The sequence below is a fragment of the Oncorhynchus nerka genome, unplaced genomic scaffold, assembly GCF_034236695.1.
Source record: "Oncorhynchus nerka isolate Pitt River unplaced genomic scaffold, Oner_Uvic_2.0 unplaced_scaffold_1902, whole genome shotgun sequence".
NCBI classification, from domain to species: domain Eukaryota; kingdom Metazoa; phylum Chordata; class Actinopteri; order Salmoniformes; family Salmonidae; genus Oncorhynchus; species Oncorhynchus nerka.
In genome coordinates, this window is record NW_027039421.1 from 5,670 (window position 1) to 17,575 (window position 11,906).

General features: G+C 49.3%; 1 protein-coding gene across 1 annotated transcript; it reads left to right on the forward strand.

Moving 5' to 3' along the window:
- The first annotated feature begins 3,804 nt into the window (after positions 1–3,804).
- Positions 3,805–11,672, forward strand: LOC135567636 (tyrosine-protein phosphatase non-receptor type 2-like). The gene is made up of 6 exons (XM_065014936.1): positions 3,805–3,996; positions 4,090–4,299; positions 9,039–9,200; positions 9,740–9,835; positions 9,895–10,202; positions 11,399–11,672. The coding sequence occupies exons 1-6, from the start codon at positions 3,835–3,837 to the stop codon at positions 11,586–11,588; spliced, it is 1,128 nt and encodes a 375-aa protein (XP_064871008.1). The 5' UTR covers positions 3,805–3,834; the 3' UTR covers positions 11,589–11,672.
- Positions 11,673–11,906: the final 234 nt, after the last annotated feature.

Below are 11,906 nucleotides of genomic sequence, written 5' to 3' on the forward strand. Positions count from 1 at the left end.
TACTACAGACTGATGTATTGTCCCCCAACAGGAGAAGTGTGCTCAGTACTACAGACTGATGTATTGTCCCCCCCCCCCAACAGGAGAAGTGTGCTCAGTACTACAGACTGATGTATTGTCCCCCAACAGGAGAAGTGTGCTCAGTACTACAGACTGATGTATTGTCCCCCCCAACAGGAGAAGTGTGCTCAGTACTACAGACTGATGTATTGTCCCCCCAACAGGAGAAGTGTGCTCCAGTACTACAGACTGATGTATTGTCCCCCCCAACAGGAGAAGTGTGCTCAGTACTACAGACTGATGTATTGTCCCCCCCAACAGGAGAAGTGTGCTCAGTACTACAGACTGATGTATTGTCCCCCCCAACAGGAGAAGTGTGCTCAGTACTACAGACTGATGTATTGTCCCCCCCAACAGGAGAAGTGTGCTCAGTACTACAGACTGATGTATTGTCCCCCCAACAGGAGAAGTGTGCTCAGTACTACAGACTGATGTATTGTCCCCCCCAACAGGAGAAGTGTGCTCAGTACTACAGACTGATGTATTGTCCCCCCCAACAGGAGAAGTGTGCTCAGTACTACAGACTGATGTATTGTCCCCCCCCCAACAGGAGAAGTGTGCTCAGTACTACAGACTGATGTATTGTCCCCCCCAACAGGAGAAGTGTGCTCAGTACTACAGACTGATGTATTGTCCCCCCCAACAGGAGAAGTGTGCTCAGTACTACAGACTGATGTATTGTCCCCCAACAGGAGAAGTGTGCTCAGTACTACAGACTGATGTATTGTCCCCCCCAGACAGGAGAAGTGTGCTCAGTACTACAGACTGATGTATTGTCCCCCCCAACAGGAGAAGTGTGCTCAGTACTACAGACTGATGTATTGTCCCCCCCCCAACAGGAGAAGTGTGCTCAGTACTACAGACTGATGTATTGTCCCCCCCAACAGGAGAAGTGTGCTCAGTACTACAGACTGATGTATTGTCCCCCCCAACAGGAGAAGTGTGCAGTACTACAGACTGATGTATTGTCCCCAACAGGAGACTGATACAGACTGATGTATTCCCCCCCCAACAGGAGAAGTGTGCTCAGTACTACAGACTGATGTATTGTCCCCCCCCAACAGGAGAAGTGTGCTCAGTACTACAGACTGATGTATTGTCCCCCCCAACAGGAGAAGTGTGCTCAGTACTACAGACTGATGTATTGTCCCCCCCAACAGGAGAAGTGTGCTCAGTACTACAGACTGATGTATTGTCCCCCCAACAGGAGAAGTGTGCTCAGTACTACAGACTGATGTATTGTCCCCCCCCCCAACAGGAGAAGTGTGCTCAGTACTACAGACTGATGTATTGTCCCCCCCAACAGGAGAAGTGTGCTCAGTACTACAGACTGATGTATTGTCCCCCCCAACAGGAGAAGTGTGCTCAGTACTACAGACTGATGTATTGTCCCCCCCAACAGGAGAAGTGTGCTCAGTACTACAGACTGATGTCAGTTGTCCCCCCCAACAGGAGAAGTGTGCTCAGTACTACAGACTGATGTATTGTCCCCCCCCCCAACAGGAGAAGTGTGCTCAGTACTACAGACTGATGTATTGTCCCCCCAACAGGAGAAGTGTGCTCAGTACTACAGACTGATGTATTGTCCCCCCAACAGGAGAAGTGTGCTCAGTACTACAGACTGATGTATTGTCCCCCCCAACAGGAGAAGTGTGCTCAGTACTACAGACTGATGTATTGTCCCCCCCAACAGGAGAAGTGTGCTCAGTACTACAGACTGATGTATTGTCCCCCCCAACAGGAGAAGTGTGCTCAGTACTACAGACTGATGTATTGTCCCCTACAACAGGAGAAGTGTGCTCAGTACTACAGACTGATGTATTGTCCCCCCCCCCCAACAGGAGAAGTGTGCTCAGTACTACAGACTGATGTATTGTCCCCCCAACAGGAGAAGTGTGCTCAGTACTACAGACTGATGTATTGTGTCCCCCAACAGGAGAAGTGTGCTCAGTACTACAGACTGATGTATTGTCCCCCCAACAGGAGAAGTGTGCTCAGTACTACAGACTGATGTATTGTCCCCCCCCCAACAGGAGAAGTGTGCTCAGTACTACAGACTGATGTATTGTCCCCCCCCAACAGGAGAAGTGTCCTCAGTACTACAGACTGATGTATTGTCCCCCCCCCAACAGGAGAAGTGTGCTCAGTACTACAGACTGATGTATTGTCCCCCCCCCAACAGGAGAAGTGTGCTCAGTACTACAGACTGATGTATTGTCCCCCCAACAAGAAGTGTGCTCAGTACTACAGACTGAAGTGTCCCCTCAGTACTACAGACTGACTGATGTATTGTCCCCCCCCAACAGGAGAAGTGTGCTCAGTACTACAGACTGATGTATTGTCCCCCCCAACAGGAGAAGTGTGCTCAGTACTACAGACTGATGTATTGTCCCCCCAACAGGAGAAGTGTGCTCAGTACTACAGACTGATGTATTGTCCCCAACAGGAGAAGTGTGCTCAGTACTACAGACTGATGTATTGTCCCCCCCCAACAGGAGAAGTGTGCTCAGTACTACAGACTGATGTATTGTCCCCCCCAACAGGAGAAGTGTGCTCAGTACTCCCCCCAACAGACTGATGTATTGTCCCCCCCCCCAACAGGAGAAGTGTGCTCAGTACTACAGACTGATGTATTGTCCCCCCAACAGGAGAAGTATTGTCCCCGTCCCCCAACAGGAGAAGTGTGCTCAGTACTACAGACTGATGTATTGTCCCCCCCAACAGGAGAAGTGTGCTCAGTACTACAGACTGATGTATTGTCCCCCCCCAACAGGAGAAGTGTGCTCAGTACTACAGACTGATGTATTGTCCCCCCCAACAGGAGAAGTGTGCTCAGTACTACAGACTGATGTATTGTCCCCCCCCAACAGGAGAAGTGTGCTCAGTACTACAGACTGATGTATTGTCCCCCCCCAACAGGAGAAGTGTGCTCAGTACTACAGACTGATGTATTGTCCCCCCCAACAGGAGAAGTGTGCTCAGTACTACAGACTGATGTATTGTCCCCCCCAACAGGAGAAGTGTGCTCAGTACTACAGACTGATGTATTGTCCCCCCCCAACAGGAGAAGTGTGCTCAGTACTACAGACTGATGTATTGTCCCCCCCAACAGGAGAAGTGTGCTCAGTACTACAGACTGATGTATTGTCCCCCCCCCAACAGGAGAAGTGTGCTCAGTACTACAGACTGATGTATTGTCCCCCCCCAACAGGAGAAGTGTGCTCAGTACTACAGACTGATGTATTGTCCCCCCAACAGGAGAAGTGTGCTCAGTACTACAGACTGATGTATTGTCCCCCCCAACAGGAGAAGTGTGCTCAGTACTACAGACTGATGTATTGTCCCCCCAACAGGAGAAGTGTGCTCAGTACTACAGACTGATGTATTGTCCCCCCCCAACAGGAGAAGTGTGCTCAGTACTACAGACTGATGTATTGTCCCCCCAACCCCAGTACTACAGACTGATGTATTGTCCCCCCCAACAGGAGAAGTGTGCTCAGTACTACAGACTGATGTATTGTCCCCCCCCCCCAACAGGAGAAGTGTGCTCAGTACTACAGACTGATGTATTGTCCCCCCCCCAACAGGAGAAGTGTCCTCAGTACTACAGACTGATGTATTGTCCCCCCCCCCCAACAGGAGAAGTGTGCTCAGTACTACAGACTGATGTATTGTCCCCCCCCCTGATGTATTGTCAACAGGAGAAGTGTGCTCAGTACTACAGACTGATGTATTGTCCCCCAACAGGAGAAGTGTGCTCAGTACTACAGACTGATGTATTGTCCCCCCCCCCAACAGGAGAAGTGTGCTCAGTACTGGCCTACAGCCGAGGAACAGCAGCTGTCTTACACAGACACGGGGTTCGTCGTGACGCTGGTGAAGGAAGAGGACAAGGCCAACTACATCATACGAGTGTTGGAGCTGAGGAACACAGAGGTGAGGCTCTTCGTCTCCGCGGACTCTTGTGTCACGAGGACGTTGCCGTTAGCAACAGTCACCGTAATAAAAACGGACATGTCTTCTATCCAGACAGGAGGAACCACAGAGATATACCACTTTCACTACACCACCTGGCCTGACTTTGGCGTCCCAGAATCCCCGGCCTCTTTCCTCAACTTCCTGGTCGAGGTGCGGGAGTCTGGCTCATTGGGGCCGGAGCACGGGCCCTCCGTGGTCCACTGCAGCGCTGGGATTGGACGCTCGGGGACCTTCTCGTTGGTCGACACGTGTCTCATCCTGGTAACATCAATACTTCCTGTTTTTACATTGTAATTGAATGCCCGAGGGTTGGTATGAAAGTAGACCAGCTTCCTGTTTTTACATTGTAATTGAATGCACGAGGGTTGGTATGAAAGTAGACCAGCTTCCTGTTTGTAATTGAATGCCCGAGGTTGGTATGAAAGTAGACCAGTTTCCTGTTTTTACATTGTAATTGAATGCCCGAGGGTTGGTATGAAAGTAGACCAGCTTCCTGTTTTTACATTGTAATTGAATGCCTGAGGGTTGGTATGAAAGTAGACCAGCTTCCTGTTTGTAATTGAATGCCCGAGGTTGGTATGAAAGTAGACTAGCTTCCTGTTTTTACATTGTAATTGAATGCCCGAGGGTTGGTATGAAAGTAGACTAGCTTCCTGTTTTTACATTGTAATTGAATGCCCGAGGGTTGGTATGAAAGTAGACTAGCTTCCTGTTTTTACATTGTAATTGAATGCCCGAGGTTGGTATGAAAGTAGACCAGCTTCCTGTTTTTACATTGTAATTGAATGCCCGAGGTTGGTATGAAAGTAGACCAGCTTCCTGTTTTTACATTGTAATTGAATGCCCGAGGGTTGGTATGAAAGTAGACCAGCTTCCTGTTTTTACATTGTAATTGAATGCCCGAGGTTGGTATGAAAGTACACTAGCTTCCTGTTCAGGGGTTGTCCTTGGACATTGAGCCTGTTTCCGCTACAGATAAGCCCGAGGTTAGACTAGCTTCCTGTTCAGGGACTGTCCTTGGACATTGAGCCTGTTCCCGCTATAGACAAGCCCGAGGTTAGACTAGCTTCCTGTTCAGGGACTGTCCTCGGACACTGAGCCTGTTCCCGCTACAGACAAGCCCGAGGTTAGACCAGCTTCCTGTTCAGGGACTGTCCTCGGACATTGAGCCTGTTCCCGCTACAGACAAGCCCGAGGTTAGACCAGCTTCCTGTTCAGGGGTTGTCCTTGGACATTGAGCCTGTTCCCGCTACAGATAAGCCCGAGGTTAGACTAGCTTCCTGTTCAGGGACTGTCCTTGGACATTGAGCCTGTTCCCGCTACAGACAAGCCTGAGGTTAGACCAGCTTCCTGTTCAGGGGTTGTCCTTGGACACTGAGCCTGTTCCCGCTACAGACAAGGCCGAGGTTGGTATGAAAGTAGACTAGCTTCCTGTTCAGGGGTTGTCCTTGGACATTGAGCCTGTTCCCGCTACAGATAAGCCCGAGGTTAGACTAGCTTCCTGTTCAGGGGTTGTCCTTGGACATTGAGCCTGTTCCCGCTACAGATAAGCCCGAGGTTAGACTAGCTTCCTGTTCAGGGTTGTCCTTGGACATTGAGCCTGTTCCCGCTACAGACAAGCCCGAGGTTAGACCAGCTTCCTGTTCAGGGGTTGTCCTTGGACATTGAGCCTGTTCCCGCTATAGACAAGCCCGAGGTTAGACCAGCTTCCTGTTCAGGGACTGTCCTCGGACATTGAGCCTGTTCCCGCTACAGACAAGCCCGAGGTTGGTATGAAAGTAGACTAGCTTCCTGTTCAGGGGTTGTCCTTGGACACTGAGCCTGTTCCCGCTACAGACAAGCCCGAGGTTAGACTAGCTTCCTGTTCAGGGGTTGTCCTTGGACATTGAGCCTGTTCCCGCTACAGACAAGCCCGAGGTTAGACCAGCTTCCTGTTCAGGGGTTGTCCTTGGACATTGAGCCTGTTCCCGCTACAGACAAGCCCGAGGTTAGACCAGCTTCCTGTTCAGGGGTTGTCCTTGGACATTGAGCCTGTTCCCGCTACAGACAAGCCCGAGGTTGGTATGAAAGTAGACTAGCTTCCTGTTCAGGGGTTGTGCTTGGACATTGAGCCTGTTCCTGCTACAGATACAGGAGATTCTGTCTCGGACAAGGCTCTACTATGTGGTGTTTCACATCAGCTCCTGGTCAAACTGTATTTTTTATTTCACCTTTATTTAACCAGGTATTTATATATATATATATATAACCCTTTATTTAACCAGGTATTTATATATATATATATATAACCCTAACCCTTTATTTAACCAGGTATTTATATATATATATATATAACCCTTTATTTAACCAGGTATTTATATATATATATATATATATATATATATAACCCTAACCCTTTATTTAACCAGGTATTTATATATATATATATATAACCCTAACCCTTTATTTAACCAGGTATTTATATATATATATATATATATATATATATAACCCTAACCCTTTATTTAACCAGGTATTTTTATATATATATATATATATAACCCTTTATTTAACCAGGTATTTATATATATATAACCCTAACCCTTTATTTAACCAGGTATTTATATATATATATATATAACCCTAACCCTTTATTTAACCAGGTATTTATATATATATATATATATATATATATATATAACCCTAACCCTTTATTTAACCAGGTATTTTTATATATATATATATATATAACCCTTTATTTAACCAGGTATATATATATATATAACCCTAACCCTTTATTTAACCAGGTCGGCCAGTTGAGAACAAGTTCTCATTTACAACTGGGACCTGGTCAAGATAAAGCAAAGCAGTGCGACACAGACAACAACACAGAGTTACACATGGAATTAACAAACATCCAGTCAAATAACACAATAGAAAGGTCTATGTGCAGTGTGCAAATGTAGAAGAGTAGGGAGGTAAAGGCATTAAATAGGTCCTAGAGGTGAAAATAATTACAATTTTAGCATTAATACTGGAGTGATGGATGTGCAGATGATGATGTGCAGGTAGAGATACTGGAGTGATGGATGTGCAGATGATGATGTGCAAGTAGAGATACTGGAGTGATGGATGTGCAGATGATGATGTGCAGGTAGAGATACTGGAGTGATGGATGTGCAGATGATTACATTTACATTTAAGTCATTTAGCAGACGCTCTTATCCAGAGCGACTTACAAATTGGTGCTTTCACCTTATGACATCCAGTGGAACAGCCACTTCACAATAGTGCATCTAGGTCTTTTAAGGGGGGGAGGGGAGAAGGATTACTTTATCCTATCCTAGGTATTCCTTAAAGAGGTGGGGTTTCAGGTGTCTCCGGAAGGTGGTGATTGACTCCGCTGTCCTGGCGTCCGTGAGGGAGTTTGTTCCACCATAGGGGGGCCAGAGCAGCGAACAGTTTTGACTGGGCTGAGCGGGAACTGTACTTCCTCAGTGGTAGGGAGCAGAGCAGGCCAGAGGTGGATGAACGCAGTGCCCTTGTTTGGGTGTAGGGCCTGATCAGAGCCTGGAGGTAGTGAGGTATTCCCCTCACAGCTCCGTAGGCAAGCACCATGGTCTTATAGCGGATGCGAGCCTTCAACTGGAAGCCAGTGGAGAGAGCGGAGGTTAGCGGGGTGACGTTTATTTAACCAGAACTTGGGAAGGTTGAACACCAGACGGGCTGCGGCGTTCTGGATACATAGTTGTAGGGGTTTAATGGCACAGGCAGGGAGCCCAGCCAGCAGCGAGTTGCAGTAATCCAGACGGGAGATGACAAGTGCCTGGATTAGGACCTGAGGTTATCCAGCTTCCTGTGTGAGGCAGGGTATATATACATCTGAGGATGTTGTAGAGCATGAACCTACAGGAACGGGCCAACCTTGATGTTATTTGAGAACGATTGGGTGTTGTCCAGGATCACGCCAAGTTCTTAGCGCTCTGGGAACCAGGACACAATGGACTTGTCAACCGTGATGGCGAGATCATGGAACGGGCAGTCCTTTATTTAGGAAGAGCAGATTCCGTCTTGCCGAGGTTCAGCTTGAGGTGATGATCCGTCATCCACACTGATATGTCTGCCAGACATGTAGAGATTTTATTCGCCACCTTTATTTAAGGGGAATTTAGAAGATTAATTGTGTAACGTCTGCTAGCAATGATATTTAGACCATGTAGGTTATGACAGAGCCAAGTGACTTGGTGTATAGCGAGAATAGGAGATATAACAACCCTTTGGGGGACACCAGTGGTAGCACGTGGTGAGGGAACCCCTAAGTTCTATTTAACCACGCCACCTGGTAGGAGCGACCTGTCAGGTAGGACGCAATCCAACATATAACCCTAACGCCGGAGATGCCCAACTCGGAGAGGGTGGAGAGGAGGATCTGATGGTTCACAGTATCGAATATAGCCGATAGGTCTAGAAGGATGAGAGCAGAGGGAGAGAGTTAGCTTTAGCAGTGCGGAGCGCCTTAATACAGAGAAGAGCAGTCTCAGTTGAATGACTAGTCTTGAAACCTGACTGATTTGGATCAAGAAGGTCATTCTGAGAAGATAGCGGGAGAGCTGGCCAAGGAGGCACGTTCAAGAGTTTTGGAGAGAAAAGAAAGAAGGGATACTGGTCTGTAGTTGTTGACATCGGAGGGATCGAGTGCAGGTTTTTTTCAGAAGAGGTGCAACTCTGCTCTCTTGAAGATGGGAGGGACGTAGAGGTCAGGGATGAGTTGATGAGCAGAAATGAGGTAAGGGAGAAATACTGGAGATGGTCTGGAGAAGAGAGGATGATGATGTGCAAGTAGAGATACTGGAGTGCAAAAGGAGCAAAAAATAAATAAGAATATGGGGATGAGGTAGTTGGGTGGGCTATTTACAGATGTGCTGTGTCTCCAGGCTAAATGTACTGTTCGGCATTATGTAGACCAGCCGGTCTTGTCCCTGGTGTTGTGGGTGAAGTCATTCTCTCTCTCTCCTGTCCAGATGGACAAGAGGAAGGACTCGTCGTCAGTGGACATTCTGAGAGTTCTGCTGGACATGAGGGAGTACCGGATGGGTCTGATCCAGACTCCTGACCAGCTACGTTTCTCCTACAGGGCTGTCCTGGAGGGAGCCAAGAGCATCATGGGAGACTGCTCTGCACAGGTAAACACCGCTAACCCTAACCACACACCTAGTTAGCTGGAGGGATCCAAGAGCATCATGGGAGACTGCTCTGCACAGGTAAACACCGCTAACCCTAACCACACACCTAGCTAGCTGGAGGGAGCCAAGAGCATCATGGGAGACTGCTCTGCACAGGTAGGGAGACTGCTCTGTACAGGTAAACACCGCTAACCCTAACCACACACCTAGCTAGCTGGAGGGATCCAAGAGCATCATGGGAGACTGCTCTGCACAGGTAGACTGCTCTGTAACTAGTGTAAGGGATGAGTCCTGTGTCACCCTAAAATATTAGGGGGCTGGAGGATCCAAGAGCATCTGGGGCTGGCACAGGTAGCACTGTAAGTGGTTAGAGGGATGAGTCCTGTGTCACCGTGAAAATATTTGGGGTTGTACACTACAGGGTCATGTCTGGGGGTCATTAGTCCTAGTCTGTAGAGCGTTGGTCAGTAACGAAAAAGGTTGCAGGTCCTGTCTGTCTGTCTGTTGGTCATTAACTACTGTCCTGTCTGTCTGTACAGAGCCAGAAGAGAGAGCTGTCCAGAGAGGACAGAGCGACAGTATGTGATTCACCGCCTGCCCCCCTCCCAGGTGGCTCTCTGACACCCCCGCCCCCTCTACCCCCACCACGACCTTTAGACAACCCCGCCCCCTCTACCCCCACCACAGCCTTTAGTTGCCCCCCGTCTCCTCTACCCCCGCCACGACCTTTAGACAACCCCGCCCCCTCTACCCCCCGCCACGGCCTTTAGACACCCCCGCCCCCCCGTCCCCTCTACCCCCACCACGGCCTTTAGCCACCCCCGCCCCCCGTCCCTCTACCCCCACCACGGCCTTTAGACGCCCCCCCCCCAGTCGGCCCTCAGAAAAGCCCAACGGCCAGCCACTGCCCTGTGTGGAGCCTGAGCCTGTGGCGTTGTCCAGAGGACCGGACATCAGGAGACGGACAGACAGCTCAGAGAAGGACCTGGCGGAGGTGCCAAGGTCAGTACACCTCCAGGTGTATTCCTCTCTACTGCTTCCCTCTATTGTCTGCTTACCTCCTCCTACTGAAGCTGGCTGTGGGCCTTCAGTGCTGGGCAGACTGTTTAGACCCTTCCAGACTCGCATGTATAGATGGCATTCAATTAGGACCCCCCCCCCCCTCCAGACTCTCATGTTTAGATGGCATTCAATTAGGACCCCCCCAGACTCACATGTATAGATGGCAGTCAATTAGGACCCCCCCCCTCCAGACTCACATGTATAGATGGCATTCAATTAGGACCCCCTCCAGACTCACATGTATAGATGGCATTCAATTAGGACCCCCCCAGACTCACATGTTTAGATGGCATTCAATTAGAACCCCCCAGACTCACATGTATAGATGGCATTCAATTAGGACCCCCTCCAGACGCACATGTATAGATGGCATTCAATTAGGACCCCCCTCCAGACTCACAGGTTTAGATGGCATTCAATTAGGACCCCCCCCTCCAGACTCACATGTTTAGATGGCATTCAATTAGGACCCCCCCTCCAGACTCACATGTATAGATGGCATTCAATTAGGACCCCCCTCCAGACTCACATGTATAGATGGCATTCAATTAGGACCCCCAGACTCACATGTTTAGATGGCATTCAATTAGGACCCCCCCCTCCAGACTCACATGTATAGATGGCATTCAATTAGGACCCCCCCTCCAGACTCACATGTTTAGATGGCATTCAATTATGACCCCCAGACTCACATGTATAGACTGCATTCAATTAGGACCCCCCCCCAGACTCACATGTATAGATGGCATTCAATTAGGACCTCCCCAGACTCACATGTATAGACTGCATTCAATTAGGACCCCCTCCAGACTCACATGTATAGATGGCATTAAATTAGGACCCCCCTCCAGACTCACATGTATAGATGGCATTCAATTAGGAACCCCCCCCAGACTCACAGGTTTAGATGACATTCAATTAGGACCCCCAGACACATGTATAGATGGCATTCAATTAGGACCCCCAGACTCACATGTATAGACTGCATTCAATTAGGACCCCCCCCAGACTCACATGTATAGATGGCATTCAATTAGGACCCCCCCAGACTCACATGTATAGATGGCATTCAATTAGGACCATTCCAGACGTCTCTAACCATGTAATGAAACCCTCATCTTATCATCTTATTCCAGTCTGAGGAAGAGACACCGGGAGGAGCGTATCGCCTGCACGGCCCAGAAGCTTCACCTGATGAAACAGAGACTGACGAACACAGAGAGGCAGAGAGAACGCTGGCTGTACTGGAGGCCTGTCCTGCTCAACATGGGGGCTGGAGCTGCCGTGGCCCTGGGGCTAGTGGTGGTTTGGCTCTTCTCCCAGTGATACCCCCTCCCTCTGTCAGAGCTGCCGTGGCCCTGGGGCTAGTGGTGGTTTGGCTCTTCTCCCAGTGATACCCCCTCCCTCTGTCAGAGCCTGCCCTGGGGCAGTGGTGGTTTGGCTCTTCTCCCAGTGATACCCCCTCCCTCTGTCAGAGCTGCCGTGGCCCTGGGGCTAGTGGTGGTTTGGCTCTTCTCCCAGTGATTTCCCCTCCCTCTGTCAGAGCTGCCCCAGTGGTGGTTTGGCTCTTCTCCCAGTGATACCCCTCCTCTGTCAGAGCTGCCGTGGCCCTGGGGCTAGTGGTGGTTTGGCTCTTCTCCCAGT

What these genes read in the sequence shown, in the direction of transcription:
- LOC135567636 (XM_065014936.1), top strand. Translation starts at nt 3,835, where the DNA reads ATGTATTGTCCCCCCCCCCAACAGGAGAAGTGTGCTCAGTACTGGCCT. An exon ending in CTCTGACACCCCCGCCCCCT is followed by an intron (nt 9,836 to 9,894) that starts CTACCCCCACCA and finishes CACAGCCTTTAG; the next exon opens with TTGCCCCCCGTCTCCTCTAC. An exon ending in GACCTGGCGGAGGTGCCAAG is followed by an intron (nt 10,203 to 11,398) that starts GTCAGTACACCT and finishes ATCTTATTCCAG; the next exon opens with TCTGAGGAAGAGACACCGGG.